Genomic DNA, 21,199 nt, shown 5'->3' with positions numbered 1-21,199 from the left:
CAGAAAATGTAAATATAAATAATTTAAGTGCATAATAGTTTCTCAGTTTGTCTGACTTAACACATTTTATGTTGTTAAAGTGTGTGTGTGTGTGTGTGTGTGTGTGTGTGTGTGTGTGTGTGTGTGAGATATTAGCATTGTTCTAAATTTATGTTGTTAATTCAAATCAACCGTCAGCTGTTGGAAGTTCATTTATCTCTAATGTGGTCTGTATGTGTGTGTTTGTGTTAATTCTGCAGACTGTTCGGGCTGTGGCAGGGACATAAAGAACGGACAGGCTCTATTAGCTTTGGACCAGCAGTGGCATCTCGGCTGCTTCAAGTGCAAGGCCTGTGGCAAAGTGCTGAGTGGAGAGTACATCAGCAAGTAAATAAATCTCTCACAGCAAATCTCTTCTAATCTATGTCTCTCTTTTACTGTACTTTCTATTTATGGCCACTTTATTAGTAACACCGTACTTATACTAGTTAGGACTTTGCTCTCAAAACAGCAGCAATTATTTGTGGCATGGATTCGTCAGCTGCACATTTATGTTACAAATCTTTTGTTCTGCCTCATCACAAGGGTGAGATATAATTGAATTCGGATCTAATGACTGGGAGGGCTAGTGAAGTACACCAAGCTTGTTGTTAGTGAAACCAGTTTGAGGTGACTTGGGCTTTGTGACGTCACTTTTTTGTGCATGAAGTAGCCAATAGAACAAATGGCCAAGAGATGCTCATGATCAGCGACAATACTCAAATAGGCTGTGGCGGCCACACAATGTATGTTGATTGGAATTATGGGGTGTTTTGTGTGTGAAGAAAAAAATCCCCTCACCATTACACCACAAACAACAACCTGGACTTTTGGCAACAAAGTAGGTCTACAGATTCATGCTGTGTATGCCAAAAACTAGCCTTCCAAGTTTTAAAGAGAATAAAACAGTTGATGTCATTGGATTTTACCAAATTAGGGCAACACTGTGGCACAGCTGGCTTGCTTCCTGGAAGACGAGGCATGTTTTCCACATGTCCTTAATGCTTTCCTTTAGGTATTGCCATGTAGTGTGAGTGGGTTAGTGAATGGAGTGTATTGTCCTGTAATATATGCCTTGTGGATAGTGAATCTGGATGCTGCTGATCCCGCCATGACACTGACAAGAGTATTACACCTTCCAATAATGTATTTATTGTAACCCTCCCATTTTTCTGCCTGTGCTGACTGCCTTAAAAATTATTTTATGATAAAACTAGAGCCTCAGGGAGTAAATGAGTAAATACAAGTATATTTTTTCAGGGATGGTGTGCCATATTGTGAGAGAGACTACCAGATCCACTTTGGCGTACAGTGTGAGGCGTGCCATCAGTATATAACAGGGAGGGTTCTAGAGGTGAGTGTCTGCACGTGTTTTTAATCTGGTTTCTTCTATTAAACAAAAATCAGAAATGTTTTATTTTTCAGATTATGCTTAGTTTTAAAAATCAATACTGTGGTTCTCACTGAACATCTGGATCTAGTCTGGCTTTTCACTCTTACACTGCGCAGGAAAGCACGCTTCATCTGTGTAGATGTTATGACCATTAATCCAGCAGCCAGCTTGACTGTCATGTTTGAGAAGTTTGGCACTCTCACAGTCTCTGTCCTGTTCCTTGGGGGGAAAGAGCAGAGAATGATCAGAGAATCTGTTGGCTAGATTCCACAATCCCACCCTACACAGTGGACAGAGCAGTCCGTGAGCCCGTATCCATCTTATAGGCTGAGAGCAGTAAAGGGAGAAGGAAGGGGAGGGGGAAATGAATGAGGAGACTAAAGTTCTCAGGGAAAGTCTGTGAGACTGAACTGAATTATTTGAGTGAAAGAGAACAAGTGTGGAAGGAGTTTACCTATTTAGCTGCAGGGCTGGGGGTCCACACAAGCTGCCTACCAAAGGTAAGAGTGCCAGATGTTTTAAGACTATCAGTACTATTAAGGAGAGCTGATTGGCTAATAATGTAATTAATTTGTGTATGAATATACTATGCAAGTAGGATGTGGGTCAAACAGTTTTATACATTTAGCTTAGCATTTTGGGTGATGGAAGCATGTAGGAATAAGGACGGTGCTTTTTGAAAAGAATTCTTGTAACCACTTCACACACTGGCTTTATGGTCATATGTTTTAGTTGACTGCACCATCAAAAAGTAACAGTCGTAGCACTAAGTACAAAATACTAGCTTTATACATACATTGTTCTTCTTTTGTCCAACAGCAAACCCCCTCAGTTGCTGGAGTAGCGACAATACCATGTTTAGAAATCCCTGTGTCCACATATGGAGGTAACAAAAACTAAAAAATCTGTGGAATTTTATCAATGTAAGGCCACAGGAAGCTTAAAGCAGCAAACACTTACTGTATATACATGTCTTAGCCAGTTTGTATAGGATTCCAAAGAGAGGAACATATGGTCCTCTTATCAGGCCTTCTTTCCCCATCCGAAACTAAACAGACATTTATTTTATTATGTAGTAAGTAATTCTATTCAAGTTCTAATTACCTGAATCTTCTATAAAGGATAATAGTAAATAGTTCAAAGTTAAATGTGTTTGATTTAAGGCACAGATTCTACAAATAGGTAGGGGTTTGTGGAAAAACTAACAGCTTCTCTGCATTTGAATATATTTTTATGCTGCTACACTGAGAGATATTAAAGACTGTGAGATATCAGTGATACTGACTGTAGTAAATGATCTTGATGTAGCCTAGTAGTAATATCCACACCTGTCAAGTTTTTCCCCTTGGGCCGCTCAGGTGGCACAGCGGTAGAACACAATCTAGCACACCGGAGCTGGGATCTCAAATACATCGTATAGAATCTCAGCTCTGCCATCTGGCTGGGCTGAGTGGCCATATGAACAACGATTGGGGTAGTAAGCCAGATAGTGCATGTAACTAAAAATGCATACGGCTGCTTCCCACGTGTCGGAGGGGGCGTGGGCTAGCTTTGGTCTCCTCGATCAGAGTGGGGATTGGCATTAGTGGAGAGAAAGTGTGTCGGGAGAAAAAGGGGAGAAAAGGCATTAAAAAAAAAAAGAATTCCTTTTGGTATTAAAGATGTTTTGTGCTGTTCTGCCTCCTTTTGGATATTTTTTAATCATTTAATCCTTGAAGTAAAAATCATTTTTGATAAGAAAAAAATAAGAAAATAAGAACCTGCAAGGGACATGAATAATGGTACAAAGGACAGTCAGACTAACCTGTGATTAGTCTAAAGGGTACAAGACTATCTCCAAAGGCCTTGGCATCCCACCTTCAACAGTTGTAGCTGTTGCAAAAAGCTTGCTACCCATGGAACAGTACAGAACCTTCCAGGATGTGATAGAAAGAGGAAAACTGATGAGAGAAATCTATGTAAGGTGGTTTACAATGTGGCAAAAACACAACATTCAAAAACCTTCATGCTGAGCTGGAGACACCTAAAGTGACGGTTTCAAATCTGTGCTAAATGCAACACACTGAACAAAACAGGGATCTGTGGGCGAAGGCCAACTAGGACTCTACTGCTTAAAGAATGGCATAAATAAGAGCAACTGAACTTTGATATATGGACAAATTAACTAAGCTCTTTGGCAACCCAAAACAGCGTTATGTGTATGGACAACAAAATTAAATCTATTAACAAAAGTGCACCCATCCTACAGTGAAACATGGTGGAGGATCCATAATGTTGTGGAGTTGATTTGCAGCCTCTGGGACTGGACGCCTCGAATGAGTTACAGAAACAATGAAATCTGAGGATCATCTGTAACAGGGAAAAACGCACCTTACTAAAGTGAGAGCGAGTCAAATCCCCACACAGCTGGTAGAGGAGAAATTGAACCCATTGTGCCGAATCTTAAGTCAAGGTAGAATACTGTAAGCCGCTCAGGTGGCGCAGCGGTAAAAAGAAACGCGCTGCAACCAGGGCTGGATTCTGAGAGCGTGGTATCGAATCCAGCCTTGCTTTACCTGTTCGAAGCTGAGTGGCTATATGAGCAACGATTGGCCGGTTGCTCATGTGGGGGGTGGGACAAAGAACCGGATGTGGGTCTCTCTCTGTCAGAATGCGATTGCGTTCTCTGCCGGCTGATTGGAGGCGCTTACACAGAGATGGGAGAGGGTGCCCTTAGGGTGTGTCTCTCCGCATGCAACGCTAGGTGGCGCCAAACTCGTCAATGTGTGGGTGGCAAAGATGCATCTGGCTGCTGCTCGTGTTTCGGAGGGGATACGGGTTAGCTTCAATCACCTCCGTCAGGGCAGGGTTCAGCATAGACAGAGAGGAAGCACGATGCTAATTGAACAATTGGATGCGCTAGAAGGGGAGAAAAAGGGGTAAACATTAAAAAAAATAAAAAATAAAAAATAAATAAATTAAAAAAAAGGTAGAATACTGTAGCTGAATAACCACAAACTAAAAGAGATTAATTTAAAAGGGAATGTAAAATGACCAATTAATAAATACAAAATAGCAAAGGAAATAATGAATATAAAAATCTGTCACCTGTTACAGAGAACAGGAGATAGAACAAGGATGGTTCAGGAATGAGATCTAGATGCTGTGATTCGCTGACAGTCTTATATTCTGCTGCTGTCAACGTAAGACCAGGGTCTCTAAATTGGCTGTCACTCTGCAGCTGCCCCATTACAATTATCAGATTGAAATGTGCCCAAGTGTAAGAAAACTGTGTTTGAGTCGAACAAAATGGGCTCTAAAGCCAAAGTAAAACCAAAGCACATGAGAACAGTTAAGGAGAAAAAAATGTTTTAAACTACAGCAAAAAATTCTAATCTCAATTGAAGTGACAATCTTTGGAGAGAGCTGAAATCTGTTATTAGGGAAAGGACTGCCAACCTAACTAGGACGCAAAATGCCAATGAACTCTTTGTTAGGTGAATAGTTTAAGGCAGTGGAAAAGCAAGAACTTGTTGAATGCAGTTGAATGGATTGTAAATCTCTGAATTCTGTAATACCCCATTTCAGTTTTTCAGTTAATTTTTTATTTGAATTATGCCTATTTAATACATAGCTCAAAACGTGGATAAACTATGACTTTCCAAGTTGAAGTCAAGGTCAAGATTACTGATAAAAACAAACCTGAGGTCACAGTTCAAATGGTGGCACTAAATTTGCATCACTTTAGATTTATTAAACATAAATTGCTGTTGAAACATGTAATTTTGCCTTAAACACTAATCTTGTTTGCTCTTAGCGTAACTACCTAACTGTTTGTTTCGTTTCTAAGAGCCTTCTTTTTCATTCTGGTGGTCTTTTCTTCTCCCAAATGCCTTCATCAATTTCTCTTTCCCTTTTTCTTTACCCCTCTCTGTTCCCCATTTTGGCTGTATTCTCTGCTCACACCCTTCCATCTGGAACTGAAGCCCATTTCTTCCGCTGTACTTGTCAGTAATTATTCTTTGTTTTCTGTACAATTATGCTCTATTTCAGATGATGTAATAAGAACTGATTTATGGATAGTTTTTCAGGGAAAGGTTAGAAAGAATGTCTACTGTTGCAGCAGACATTTGTTTATGTGAAGGGTGTTACATGAACTTGTTGCCATAGCGAAGCAGGCTAGGGACGTAACCAGATCATACATTTCTGCAGGATTGCCTCATAGTTCATGTCTGGGGAGAATCTTGGGGGAAATAGCCAGAATACTTCAGGTGATTCCCAGAATGATCAAAATATAATACAACTGATTACATATGTGCACTAGATAAAAGAATGAACAGGATGATATGATAAAATGACAGATAATTTATTATTTAATAAGTTACAAGTATAGGTTTATTTATTAAAAATTAAGGAATAACAGGCTGAAGAAAAGGACGGAATTTTAAAAGAGAAGAATAATGCACGTTAGTGGAAAAAAGGGGAATACTTGATGTAGGAGAAGGAGTAAGTCTGGATGAGAAAATGAGTACTGTTAAGACATAAATAAAGAGAGTTTATAGAACATGTGAACGTTGACGGAGATGTCAAACCCAGAGATCTTCAGCATTCCTACAGCTAATTTAACACAGCAGTAGGCTGAGACAGCACTGCAGATAACTTTCAGCTGTGTTCTGTCAGCTTTACTCAAAGTAAGCTTACAAACACATAGCAGGTTGAATAAACAGTATTTTGATGGATTGTATATGGTGTGTCATTAAAGATGTTGCATTTTAGCTTTCGAATTTACCACTATTTCATTCAAAAATGCTATGTGGGTTGCCAATTTGGCCTTTTCACTTTAGAGCTTTTACGCTCACAAAAAAAGAAAATAGTAAAACATTCATGTTTGTTGCTGGGGTGGTAACGTCAAGCGTGCATCTGCCTTGCGTTTAGTTTATACATGAAAAAATACAATCAAATACTTTAGGACACAACAGTGTATTAAGTACTAGTTTAAGGTTCAATAATTTACTTCTCAGTTTAAAAGCATACCAAATAAAGGCACAAAATATGTACTCGAGATAATGATGATCCCACCCCATGATCCCAATGTAAAAATACATTGTCATACGTTTCATTTTAATAGTGTTTATTGCTAAACTGTGCATGTTTGTAAGAGTACATTTTAAAGTGGCACGACCGTTTTTTGGCAGCATGGGATGCGGCTTCTTTGACATCTTAAAAACATGCAAATGGGGCGCTTATGTTCGAATCTCAGCTCTGCTACTGGCAGGCTGGGCGCCTACACGAACAGTGATTGGCTCATTTACAGATAGGGTGCCAGATGGTGAATTACTCATATTTTTTTAATTGTTGTTAATGTTAATTTACCCTTCAAAAATCTGATACATTTTTAATTAAAAAAACAACCACTGGACAATTTTCCTGCATTAGTTACTGTAGGTACACTGTTGAGTTGCATGCCTGCATCTGTTTCTGTGTGAATGTGTTCATATGCACATTGTTTCTCTTTGTAAAGCTCTTATTCAGATGCCCTAAAGTTTCCTGTGGTAAAGGTTTTCCTGCAATCAATGACCATGTACTGTAGCTTTAAATAGAGGCCTATTCACACACATGCAAACTCTTAGTGATGAGAGATGAAGAAAGAGCTGACGAAAGAAAGAGAGAGAACCGGGCAAAATATTATAAATGTCCTTCCTCCAACAGGTCATTGATTTTTACAAATACTAGGCTCTGGGGCTGACCGCGTCTCCAGAAGTCAGGTTTTAATGAATAAGATTTTAACATATTCAAAGTCAAGATTTTTAGCATCCCTAAAATTTATGAACCTAAAGTAAGCATGTGTTTTTGCATGAAGTGGCTTGGTGGGTGGCACTGTCACAGGTTCGATTCACAGGTGGAGGAATCTGAGGCCTTTTTGTGTATGAGTTTGTATGTTCTCCTCATCTTCGGCCCACATCACCCCCATACTAAATGAACTGCAATGGCTTCCGGTCACTATACGCATAAAATTCAAAATTCTGCTGTTTACTTTTAAAGCTCTCCATGGTCTGGCCCCAGCTTCTCTGCAAGAGCTCCTACACCCTTACATTCCCTCTCGCTCCTTAAGGTCCTCTGGTGGAAGGTTTCTCTCTACGCCTCTAACTAAACTGTCCTCAATGGGCGGCAGATCTTTTAGTGCTGTTGCTCCTAGGCTCTGGAACTCTCTGCCTCAATCCCTGCGAAAACGCTCTTCTATTTCTTCTTTTAAGTCCCTACTGAAGATGTATCTTTCTAACAGCATTTTTGTTCCCTCTCTCCTGTAAAGCGACCTTAAGACTGTAAAAGGCACTATATAAATAAAACGTATTATTATTATTTTGATTATATTCTGCTTGTGGGTTTTCTCTGGGTAGTCCGGTTTCCTCCCACACTCCAAAGACATGCAGTCAGGTTAATTGGAGACACTAAAATGCCCAAAGTGTGAATGTGTGTGTGCCCTGTGGTGACCTCTCCGGGGTATTTTCTACCTTTTGCCCACTGAATCGTACCCACCGCAACCCTGAATAGTATAAAAGGTGAATGAATAAGTGCATGATGAAGTCACTTGTTATTTGAAATACAGGCTTTATGTTATACATTGCTTTGAGACTGTAGATCTGCCCATGCATTTTGTTTCCTGCATACTTGACATTTGCTGAACCCCACTGATTTTTATCCTTTCCCTGACTCTGCAGGCAGGCGATAAGCACTACCACCCCAGCTGTGCAAGATGCAGCAGGTGCAACCAGATGTTCACAGAGGGGGAGGAGATGTATCTGCAAGGTGGGTGATGCTGCTGTTAATACAAAAATAAGCATTACAGCTGCTTAGACGTATTAATCATGTCTTTCATGCTGTATCATGTGTTCCACGGCCAGGCCGGCTGGCCCATACTAAAATGTTGTTGGAATTCTTTAGACAGCATGGCTGGCCCGGGTTGGAACTCCCTACATATTTATCTATAGGCCATTGCCATTGGGCAATACTGTTCACGTCTGTGGAAATGTGTCATACCTGTGTCTATTTCTAGTCTGTTACTTTTTTTGGATGGATGGTTAAAGCTTAATGCTGTTACAGTGGACCCTTGGGTTCCGAACGGTTTACCATACAAACATTTTGGGTTACAAACGATCTTTTTCAATTTAACGTATGAACAAATTTCGGATTACGAACAGAAATTCGCGAAACACGTGACGTCATGAACAAGTTAACTCCGACTGTCTCTCTCTCTCTCTCTATATATATATATATATACAGTGTATCACAAAAGTGAGTACACCCCTCACATTTCTGCAGATATTTAAGTATATCTTTTCATGGGACAACACTGACAAAATGACACTTTGACACAATGAAAAGTAGTCTGTGTGCAGCTTATATAACAGTGTAAATTTATTCTTCCCTCAAAATAACTCAAAATACAGCCATTAATGTCTAAACCATCGGCAACAAAAGTGAGTACACCCCTAAGAGACTACACCCCTAAATGTCCAAATTGAGCACTGCTTGTCATTTTCCCTCCAAAATGTCATGTGATTTGTTAGTGTTACTAGGTCTCAGGTGTGCATAGGGAGCAGGTGTGTTCAATTTAGTAGTACAGCTCTCACACTCTCTCATACTGGTCACTGAAAGTTCCAACATGGCACCTCATGGCAAAGAACTCTCTGAGGATCTTAAAAGACGAATTGTTGCGCTACATGAAGATGGCCAAGGCTACAAGAAGATTGCCAACACCCTGAAACTGAGCTGCAGCACAGTGGCCAAGATCATCCAGCGTTTTAAAAGAGCAGGGTCCACTCAGAACAGACCTCGTGTTGGTCGTCCAAAGAAGCTGAGTGCACGTGCTCAGCGTCACATCCAGCTGCTGTCTTTGAAAGACAGGCGCAGGAGTGCTGTCAGCATTGCTGCAGAGATTGAAAAGGTGGGGGGTCAGCCTGTCAGTGCTCAGACCATACGCCGCACACTACATCAAATTGGTCTGCATGGCTGTCACCCCAGAAGGAAGCCTCTTCTGAAGTCTCTACACAAGAAAGCTCGCAAACAGTTTGCTGAAGACATGTCAACAAAGGACATGGATTACTGGAACCATGTCCTATGGTCTGATGAGACCAAGATTAATTTGTTTGGTTCAGATGGTCTCAAGCATGTGTGGCGGCAATCAGGTGAGGAGTACAAAGATAAGTGTGTCATGCCTACAGTCAAGCATGGTGGTGGGAATGCCATGGTCTGGGGCTGCATGAGTGCAGCAGGTGTTGGGGAGTTACATTTCATTGAGGGACACATGAACTCCAATATGTACTGTGAAATACTGAGAAGAGCATGATCCCCTCCCTCCGGAAACTGGGTCGCAGGGCAGTGTTCCAGCATGATAATGACCCCAAACACACCTCTAAGACGACCACTGCTTTATTGAAGAGGCTGAGGGTAAAGGTGATGGACTGGCCAAGCATGTTTCCAGACCTAAACCCAATAGAACATCTTTGGGGCATCCTCAAGCGGAAGGTGGAGGAACGCAAAGTCTCGAATATCCGCCGGCTCCGTGATGTCGTCATGGAGGAGTGGAAAAGCATTCCAGTGGCAACCTGTGAAGCTCTGGTAAACTCCATGCCCAGGAGAGTTAAGGCAGTTCTGGGAAATAATGGTGGCCACACAAAATATTGACACTTCAGGAACTTTCACTAAGGGGTGTACTCACTTTTGTTGCCGGTGGTTTAGACATTAATGGCTGTATATTGAGTTATTTTGAGAGAAGAATAAATTTACACTGTTATATAAGCTGCACACAGACTACTTTTCATTGTGTCAAAGTGTCATTTTGTCAGTGTTGTCCCATGAAAAGATATACTTAAATATCTGCAAAAATGTGAGAGGTGTACTCACTTTTGTGATACACTGTATATATATATACACAGTGAGCGAACATTCGGACAGCGGACGGTGTTTTTTCGGTGTTTTCTTTATATTTTGTAACATTCAACATTAAAATGGCCTCAAAGAACTTGCAGAGGAAGCGTAGTGCTGAGAAAATAAAGAAATCTATTACTATTTATTGTTGTATAATTACTCCTGCCAGTAGCTGTCACTGTGTATCAGACAGCAGGGACAGTGAGTAAGAGAGAAGAAGGAAATCGCTGAGTAAAGTATTCTTTCTTTCATGCAATTACACCTACTAAATACAACACTATTGAAATAAAGAAGGAAATAATAGACAAATATGAGAGTTGTTGTTTCTGTAGATACATTTTATAAATTGTAGATACATTTTATAAAAAAAAAGAAGGAAATGTATTATGGTGTATAGTAAAGCACACGTACTGTAGTGAAATGTGATGTGTGTTTTATGTACAGTACTACTGTGTATTATTGTTTATTATCGTTTATTACAGGAATGTACAGTGTATCACAAAAGTGAGTACACCCCTCACATTTCTGCAAATATTTCATTATATCTTTTCATGGGACAACACTATAGACATGAAACTTGGATATAACTTAGAGTAGTCAGTGTACAGCTTGTATAGCAGTGTAGATTTACTGTCTTCTGAAAATAACTCCACACACAGCCATTAATGTCTAAATAGCTGGCAACATAAGTGAGTACACCCCACAGTGAACATGTCCAAATTGTGCCCAAATGTGTCGTTGTCCCTCCCTGGTGTCATGTGTCAAGGTCCCAGGTGTAAATGGGGAGCAGGGCTGTTAAATTTGGTGTTTTGGGTACAATTCTCTCATACTGGCCACTGGATATTCAACATGGCACCTCATGGCAAAGAACTCTCTGAGGATGTGAGAAATAGAATTGTTGCTCTCCACAAAGATGGCCTGGGCTATAAGAAGATTGCTAACACCCTGAAACTAAGCTACAGCATGGTGGCCAAGGTCATACAGCGGTTTTCCAGGACAGGTTCCACTCGGAACAGGCTTCGCCAGGGTCGACCAAAGAAGTTGAGTCCACGTGTTCGGCGTCATATCCAGAGGTTGGCTTTAAAAAATAGACACATGAGTGCTGCCAGCATTGCTGCAGAGGTTGAAGACGTGGGAGGTCAGCCTGTCAGTGCTCAGACCATACGCCGCACACTGCATCAACTCGGTCTGCATGGTCATCATCCCAGAAGGAAGCTGACGCACAAGAAAGCCCGCAAACAGTTTGCTGAAGACAAGCAGTCCAAGAACATGGATTACTGGAATGCCCTGTGGTCTGACGAGACCAAGATAAACTTGTTTGGCTCAGATGGTGTCCAGCATGTGTGGCGGCGCCCTGGTGAGAAGTACCAAGACAACTGTATCTTGCCTACAGTCAAGCATGGTGGTGGTAGCATCATGGTCTTGGGCTGCATGAGTGTTGCTGGCACTGGGGAGCTGCAGTTCATTGAGGGAAACATGAATTCCAACATGTACTGTGACATTCTGAAACAGAGCATGATCCCCTCCCTTCGAAAACTGGGCCTCATGGCAGTTTTCCAACAGGATAACGACCCCAAACACAACCTCCAAGATGACAACTGCCTTGCTGAGGAAGCTGAAGGTAAAGGTGATGGACTAAACCCAATTGAGCACCTGTGGCGCATCCTCAAGTGGAAGGTGGAGGAGTTCAAGGTGTCTAACATCCACCAGCTCCGTGATGTCATCATGGAGGAGTGGAAGAGGATTCCAGTAGCAACCTGTGCAGCTCTGGTGAATTCCATGCCCAGGAGGGTTAAGGCAGTGCTGGATAATAATGGTGGTCACACAAAATATTGACACTTTGGGCACAATTTGGACATGTTCACTGTGGGGTGTACTCACTTATGTTGCCAGCTATTTAGACATTAATGGCTGTGTGTTAAGTTATTTTCAGAAGACAGTAAATCTACACTGCTATACAAGTTGTACACTGACTACTCTAACTTATATCCAAGTTTCATGTCTATAGTGTTGTCCCATGAAAAGATATAATGAAATATTTGCAGAAATGTGAGGGGTGTACTCACTTTTGTGATACACTGTATATTCTATAATTTAAGATTTAGGGGAAAATATACTTGTGTTATTAACAAAAAAGACCATTTAGGACATTAGAGAGGTTAGGTAAGGGGGTGGTTTGGGAGGTCTGGCACAGATTAATTCTGTTTACATGATTTCTTATGGGAAAAATAAGTTTAACTAACAAACATTTTGACTTAAGAACAGCCCTTCGGAACCAATTAAATTCGTAAGTCAAGGGTCTACTGTATATGCTTAATACTTAATGCACTAACTGTAAGGTTCTGTGGCGTCAGTGGTACTTACCACTCTTCCCTGATGTCACAGAGCCTTACAGAGCTCAGTAGAGGAAGGCCTTAAATAATAGGCCTTCCAGTTAGGGCGAATTGCCTGCAGCTGTGGGCTGGCTTACTTAAGCCAGCTCTGCACAGCAGCGGGTGTCGCACCTTTTGTCTGCTTTTGTTTCTTTTGTTTGTTTTTTGTGTTTAATTTTTCATTTAAAAAAATAAAATTATTATTTAAGTTAATCTCCGCACTTGAGTCCTTTCTCTCCCACGTGACAGAAAGGTGCGACCATTTCTGGACTCAGCGGAGAACCCCTGTTCTCTCCCAAAACATTTTTTGGGGGGGCACTCCCCCGGTTGCCTGTGGCGGCCTGGGGGAATTGGACCGCTGGGCTAGAGACCTCAGGAGAGGTCTCTTTAAGGAGGGGGTACTGTAAGGTTCTGTGGCGTCAGTGGTACTTACCACTCTTCCCTGATGTCACAGAGCCTTACAGAGCTCAGTAGAGGAAGGCCTTAAATAATAGGCCTTCCAATTAGGGCGAATTGCCTGCAGCTGTGGGCTGGCTTACTTAAGCCAGCTCTGCACAGCAGCGGGTGTCGCACCTTTTGTCTGCTTTTGTTTCTTTTGTTTGTTTTTTCAGTTCGCTGGTGGCAGCGCATCCACGCTTTTATAGGCCAGACGGTATCCCCTGGTGGCATGTGCCATTAGGGTGTGTAGACTGCAAGGTCGAGGTAACATCTTTATTTAGCCTATTGCTTTAGCGTGGTGCGACGCCGTGCAGCCCTCGTGCTGCCTTTTCTTTATTCGGTTAGCGTTAGCGGTGCTGCTAAACAGCAAGCGATAGCGCTTGCAGCCGTATCCGCATTAACCTCTCATCTTAAGTGGTCATTTGGTTTCGTAACCGCTGGATGGCGAGGCCGTTAAGTGTTCGGCTCTCGCGTCAACATCCCCGGTTCGAATCCGCACTTCTGAGGTTGGCTAACTGATTTGTTCTTTTCTTCTCTTTTCAGATCGGCGAACTTCATTAGCTGCAACCTTCAGCGAAGCCACGCCGATCGCGTCCTTCCCGTAGCCCACCGCCGTGCGGGGGGCTATTGATGTCCGGGAGTCCTTAACTCCCGTGTCATATTGCTGTAGTGCCTTAGCGCTTTCAGCTTGGTGGGTTAGTAACTGCCTGATGGTGATGCCGTCAAGCGCTCGGCTATAACGCCATTACCCGGTTTACACCCACCGCTTTATTTTCAGCGATAGTGGGATTAGTAACTGCCTGATGGTGATGCCGTCAAGCGCTCGGCTATAACGCCATTACCCGGTTTACACCCACCGCTTTATTCTCAGCGATAGTGGGATCAGTAACTGCCTGATGGTGATGCCGTCAAGCGCTCGGCTATAACGCCATTACCCGGTTTACACCCACCGCTTTATTCTCAGTGATAGTGGGATCAGTAACTGCCTGATGGTGATGCCGTCAAGCGCTCGGCTATAACGCCATTACCCGGTTCATACCCACCGCTTTATGTTTCAGCGCCTGTAGGTTCAGTAACTGCCTGATGGTGATGCCGTCAAGCGCTCGGCTATAACGCCATTACCCGGTTCATACCTAGCGCTTTATCTTCAGCGTCTACACACACCCCCTCACCCGCGCTACGTTAGCGCGGTGGCAACACAACCGCCATGCACTGGCGCGACCCGGGTTCGCGCCTTGCATTAATCTTTGTTTTCCTTTTTCAGTTTTCGTTGCCTGCATCGCCCAGCGGTCTCCAGCGGGGTTCATTATTGGTTTTGTTTTTGTTTTGTGTTTTGTGTTTAATTTTTCATTTAAAAAAATAAAATTATTATTTAAGTTAATCTCCGCACTTGAGTCCTTTCTCTCCCACGTGACACTAACATAACTGTAAACATCCTACTAATTCCTGAGTTTGGTAATAATGCAATTTGTGTTTCTTTTTCTCTCCAGGCTCTACGGTGTGGCATCCAGACTGTAAGAGCAACATGAAAGGAGATGAGAAATATAGGGTAAGAAATATATGTTCCTTTAACAATCTATTGTCCATACACTGTACAGACTCCCTGTGGGTCGTCTCTCCTCAGCCCGGCGTCTGCCGTTCGGTTTTCTTTTTCACTTTCATCTTCAGTCAAGTAACAGGTGGCATAGAGACAACCTTCCCTTTTCTCCACAGACTTCCTCAAAACCCTTTGAGATGGCTTCCTAAGATTGTTTTTGAGTGTGTGTTGAGTGTCAGGTGCTTTGCTGCGATGTGTGTGTCTGTGTGTGTGTGTTTGCGTATGTGCTTGAGCATATCAGCTTGTCTTCTTTGTTCTGACTTACCTCTGTAGGAAATGCAGCACTGGTCCGGCAGAAAGCCCCGTTGCTTTGATATGTTTTTGCCCCTGTCTCAGTGTGAGTCTCAGTGTAGGACGTCAAAAGGCCGGAAAGGCCCCAGTCGAGGCGTGCGTCCCTTACGCAGGACGGAGGTTTGCAGTCTCTTGTCTCCTCCCTCTGTCCTGCACTGCCTCCAAGCTAACCTCACTGTCCTGCTTTACCTGTAAACAAGACCAATAAAGTTCAGGACACTGAAGTTCACTGATGTATTTGCAGAACAGAGGGGGCAACATACAGGCATGCACACTCCAAATCTATACACTGTGCCTCTTTTAGTCCAGAGGGGTAGCGTGCTCTCTCTTGTGCTAAGCTAGTGGCAAGATTATAAATTAAGGCTTCAAACCACGTGTTGTCTCATAAATAGAGCCTGACCAATATGCTGTATCAATGCCTAATGGGACAAATGTCTATTTGAATCTTCTATAGGAAAAATGCATTCATTAATGGGATTTCTGAAATTCACCAAGCACTTGGGGACACCTAGCACACTTTAGCACTCAGCATAAGAGATTTTTCAATGACCTTTAAGTCATTAAAAACTGTAGTTTCTGACTTAACACTGTAAAAACTGTAACATTAGCTCAGTTAAAAACTATTTAAAAACTATTGGCGCTCAGGTGGTGCAGCTGTAAAACACGCTAGCACACCCAACCTGACATTTCAAACTCGTCGGTTCGAAACTCAGCTCTGCTACCGGCAGGCTGGGTGCCTACACGAACAATGATTGGCTGTTGTTCAAGGGGGGTGCCGGACGGGACCTCATAACTGATGCAGTTACGACCTCTGCTGGCTGATTGATGGCGCCTGCACAGAGACGAGGGATAATGCGATGATCAGTGTGTGGCTCTCCATACACCAAGCTCATCTGCATATGAACTTGCCTTGTGCAGGTAAAAAGATGCAGTTGGCTACTGCACACGTGTCTCAGCTCTCCTCAACCAGGGTGGAGATTAACATCAGTAAAGAGTAATTGGATACGACTAGATTGGGAGGAAAATTGGGAACATCTTTCTGGACGGCTGTTTGGTTCAGGGCTCTTGAAACCATCCTAAATTTCCTATTATGCAGCCCCTAAAAAGAAAAAGAAAAGAAAACATTATAATGCTCATGAATTGTTTTCATTTTTAGATCTTAAAAATGACATTTATTTTCCATAATGGTCAGGCCCTACTAGTAAATAGTTTGTCATAATTTGCTGACCAATTTGTAATAACACTGAGCACGCACAGGAACGAGTCGTGAAGACCGAAACCGTGACTGTGATATGTCGGATTGCAGTAGATATAAGCGCATGGTAAACAGGCTTGGATGAGTGCATGCTAAGGTGCATCACACGGTAATATGTCAAAGTGTGTGATCACTGTGACTCCTCTTCCTCCCTCCACAGCTCCTCCCTCCCTCTGTAACCTCACTGCACCAATCAGAAAGGCAGGTACTGTATTCTGCTAGTGGCAGCTGAGCAGGGCAAGCTCCGTGTGAGCAGCTTGTGGGCAGCATACCCACTCCACCAGCCTAGAACCTCCTAATTACGTGTGTGTGTGTGTATCATTTCGCTACCACATGCAGGCTTGCGGCTGCAGCCCTCTGGCCTTAATATGGGTGAAAGCAGTCAGACTCATCGCATAATCATCGCATAATCATGACTCAGCTATGCGCTCACTTTTCAGACTAAGAGATAGAAAATTGTTATTATGATGGCATACTAAATGTATTCTAGACTTTAACAACATACCAGTCATGACACAGCTCATGTCATTCTGACTTCAACAGCTTTGCTGAAACCAGACATGAGCTGTATGAGCCATATCTGAAGCACCATGCTGCATGAACTGTGAGGTATGGATGGCAGCATGAAGTGGCCTGCATATGTTTTAACATGATATAAAGCAGACATGTAAAAAAATGTTGGTGCTGCTTTTGAAACATTGGCTTGTGCTTCAATCGTGTCATTTAAGCTTAAAGGAATAAAGCATATATTTTATTTAACATAATCCCTTAATAAAGTATTATGAGCATATGGCTGATTACCATGGTCAATGATTTTATTGTGTTTTGCTGTACTGAGAAAGTAAATAACCCATTTAGTAATAAATGTATGTAAGTAATAACTAATTTAATATATTAAATTAATATATTTAATATGAAAAATATATGGGCACTTGTTGGGGTAGTGAATAAACAATTGTGTAAAATGAGATAACACTTTATTGATCCCGAAGGAAACTGCAGAAAAGGTAACCATTGTTTCTGCCCGGTTTCGAACCAGGGACCTTTCACGTGTGAGGCGAACGTGATAACCGCTACACTACAGAAACTAAATGTATTACAATTTGTAAATTATTATACAGTATATGTAAATGTATTATAGGGTAGCATGGTAGCTCAGTGGGTAGCACAGTCGCCTCACAGCAAGAAAGTCCTGGGTTTGATTCCCAGTGGAGCTGTTCAGGTCCTTTCTGTGTGGAGTTTGCATATTCTCCCTATGCCTGCGTGGGTTTTCTCCAGAAGCTCCGGTTTACTCCCACAGTTCAAAGACATGCGAGTGAGGTGAATTGGAGATACAAAATTGCCCTGTGTGTGTTTGCCCCATGCTGGACTGATGATGTGACCTGTCCTACACTGTGACCCTGAATAGGATACAGCAGTGGTAAAACAGACAAAGAATGAAATGTATTATAGTAGGGAGCTTTTATCCATTTATTTTATTAGATTATTTATTTTATCAATGCTGTTCATATGTTAAGCTTTAAAACTACATTTCTAGACAGAAGAATCGACATGTTTGTTGTTATAACTCACTCACTTGTTATCACTCAATTACTCACCGCTTATCTAATTAGGGTCACGGCGGGTGCTGGAGCCTATCCCAGCTTTTCAATTGGTATAAGGCACACAGTAACACCCTGGACGGGGCGCCAGTCCATCGCAGGGCAGACACACATACACACACACACACACATTCACCTACAGGGTAATTCAGTGTCTCCAATTAACCTGACTGTATGTTTTTGGACTGTGGGAGGAAACCGGAGCTCCCGGAGGAAACACTGGACTGACACTGGAAATTCCGCACAGACAGGACCCGGACCTTCTTGCTGTGTACCCACCGTGCCGCCCTGTTATAATACCATAAAACCAGAATTTAGACTGTAAATCACCAGAATTTTGAGGTATCTAAAGTACGCTGTTAGGCTAAAAGTATGCAACACCTGACTGAAAACAAGGACATTATTTATTTGTATTTTTTTTTTCCTTTTTCTCCCCCTTTAGCGCATCCAATTGTTCAATTTGCATCGTGCTTTCTCTCCATCTATGCCGAACCCTGCCCTGACCGAGGAGATCGAAGCTAACCCATATCCCCTCCGAAACATGGGCAGCAGCTGGATGCATTTTTGCCACCCACACATTGATGAGTGTGGCGCCACCTAGCGTTGCATGCGGAGAGACACACCCTAAGGGCACTCTTCCTCATCTCCGTGCAGTCGCCTCTAATCAGCCGGCAGAGGTCGCAGTCGCATTCTGACAGAGAGACCCACATCCGGTTCTTTGTCCCATCCCCCAACTGAGCAACCGGCCAATCGTTGCTCATACAGCCACTCAGCCTCGAACCGGTGAGACAGAGCTGGATTCGATACGAAGTACTCAGAATCCAGCTCTGGTTGCAGCGTGTCTTTTTACCGCTGTGACAACTGAGCGGCAAAACAAGGACATTATTATGAACTTACACCCTTTTTCATTTTTTTGGCTATACCAGCCAATGCACGAAAACTGTCTACAGTATTGTAGTGTGTGTATGTGGAAATTTGTGTACATTCAGTCCAGGCACTGATGTTTTTGAAGAAAATACTCGTCTTGCCATCGACTTTTCAATTCATCCCAGCATAAATTGTATTTTATTTAATTTATTTTATACACCTGTTAGAAACTGGAGCAACTGAAACTCAATACTTTAATTCACATATATTTGGCCATAGTGTATCAGTATTTCAAAGCTAGGTCAATAACAATATCAAAGCTAAGAGAACAATTCTGTTTTTGGGTGGTGGTTGGAGAGGTTGCCGCACAGCTACATGAGTCCTGGGAATCTAAGTTAGTTCCTCGCTTCTTTCCGAAGTTAGCCAAAAAACTAATCATTATAATCAATTCTTTATTAATAAAAGTTAAGTAAACAAGTTTTTACAATTATTTTCTCAGTACTTTTTGCTCATCATGATCTGCCGCTGTTTCAGGTTCATTTTATATAGATTACAAACATAATTCAAATTTTCTTAATATTGTAATATTCCTTTAAGTGTGTGCATGTGGGTGCACATTTGTTGGTGCATTTGTGTTTTGCAGCTCACTAACACAAAGTCTTGTTCACCCACAGCCCACAAGAACTTCATCTGAGAGTATCTGTTCGCGACCTGGCTCCAGCATCCCGGGTTCTCCAGGTCACACCATCTATGTGAGTCACTGTCACCAGCGCCCCGTCACTCCCTGAGCCAATTCGAGCTAATCACTTCTCATTCACAAATGGATTTTAATTCAAAGCCAGCATTACTCACGGAAAGCAACAGTCCAGAATGTGAATTGTTTATTCCTCTAAACAATAACTTTATATACATTTGCCTTGAGTTTGACCATACAGTCATCATACATCTAAATCTGTACAAATATTATTTAAGATTTAAATGGAAGTGTGTTGCATAGATTAAATGAACGCTGTACCTTTATGTTTTACAATGCAAGTAAAATAGACATATGCAGTATTAGCATGCTGACATTGTGAGAGTCGGTCCTTATTCTGTTTTTGTTGACCCGTGTGAAGTGGTGTAACTATGTTCAGATGTATTGTGGAATTGTTTGACCCCTAGCTTGACCTTCCTTCCTTTCCGTATGTCTCTCCATCTGTGTTATCCTATTTCCTCTATCCCTTTTTCCCTTTGTCTTTTCCACCTCTCCTTCTTCCAGGCAAAAGTAGACAATGAGATCATTGATTACAAGGACCTAGCAGCAATCCCCAGAGTCAAGGCCATTTATGAAATAGAGCGTCCAGACATGATATCCTACGAGTCTCTGCAGTCCAACACATCTACCCTGGAAAGGCAGGGCAGACACAGTCCTGGAGAGGTACTACTGTCTAGTCTGTCCACTGCCCATATAATACTGGTTTAGATATAGGCTGGGGTCTGATGAAGAAAATTTACAGCTTTAAAATAAACTGTGGCCATATTTGATTTGATCTAAAGTTTTAAAAGACCTAACTTAAGCTAGCTGCATCAAAAGGATTTAATGTTTTCAGATAGACTACTAAATACGAGGGATCTTCAAAAAGTTTCTGTACTTTTATATTTTGGTTGGAAACGGTGATGGCGGGAGGAGTAGTAATTAGTGATGGAACGATGCACCACAAGACAGTTAATAACCGATTCAAAAAAATTCCCAGATTCAAATTGATTTGACATGTAAAATGAATTAATATTCACTTTAAACAGCAGAGGGCACTGGCGCTATACACCTCGCCTGGTTGACGTCACTGGCGCTATTCTCCTGGTTGCCAGATTCGGGGGGTTTTTTCAGCCAAATTGGGCTTAATTCAAAATTGTTTTGCATAGTTTGTACCTACCACAGAAATAAAAGGGCATTCATTATTTAGATAAATAAAAGATAAGCACAGATACTTTTTTTTTTTTTTTTTTTTTTTTTTTTTTTTAAGAAATAATAAAAGGAAACTTTGTCTTAAATTTTAGTTTAAAAGATCGGGAAACCATGAACCCAGTATCGTAAATCTCATCGCATCATGGGTAGAGTGTATCGTTACATCCCTAGTAGTAATTGGCCATGTCTGAGAGACCGAGAGAGAGCTTATAGTCTGGATTTAGGGCCATCTGATTTCCACCTTTTTGGACACTTAAAGAAGCTTTAAGGGGAAGAAGATTTTCATGTGATGATGATGTAAAAGCTGTGGTGCATCAGTGGCTACACGCTCAACCAAAACCATTTTTTTTGCTGATAGCATTAAAAAGTTGGTATGATGCTGGGGAACTTGGCATTGATTGATAGAGTAGACATTCAAGTAATTCCTTTCACCTAAACAGCAAGGCCAATCAGCTTGTCTTGAACTCCTGGTCACAGACAGCTGTGGTATTTTGTGGCACTATTGCTCTCTAAAT

General features: G+C 41.9%; 1 protein-coding gene across 1 annotated transcript in view; it reads left to right on the top strand.

The window, feature by feature from the left end:
* The window catches only part of ablim1b (actin binding LIM protein 1b), an 83,246-nt gene that overhangs the window by 42,198 nt on the left and 19,849 nt on the right, over window positions 1-21,199 (top strand). Inside the window, exons 5-10 of the mRNA XM_063003953.1 lie at window positions 240-366; window positions 1,279-1,372; window positions 8,110-8,197; window positions 14,619-14,677; window positions 19,414-19,491; window positions 19,998-20,156. Coding sequence (XP_062860023.1) covers window positions 240-366; window positions 1,279-1,372; window positions 8,110-8,197; window positions 14,619-14,677; window positions 19,414-19,491; window positions 19,998-20,156 — 605 coding nt within the window. The remainder of the gene's footprint in view (window positions 1-239; window positions 367-1,278; window positions 1,373-8,109; window positions 8,198-14,618; window positions 14,678-19,413; window positions 19,492-19,997; window positions 20,157-21,199) is intronic.

This window comes from Trichomycterus rosablanca, chromosome 10, assembly GCF_030014385.1.
Source record: "Trichomycterus rosablanca isolate fTriRos1 chromosome 10, fTriRos1.hap1, whole genome shotgun sequence".
NCBI classification, from domain to species: domain Eukaryota; kingdom Metazoa; phylum Chordata; class Actinopteri; order Siluriformes; family Trichomycteridae; genus Trichomycterus; species Trichomycterus rosablanca.
This window is presented reverse-complemented; position numbering and strand designations above follow the sequence as displayed.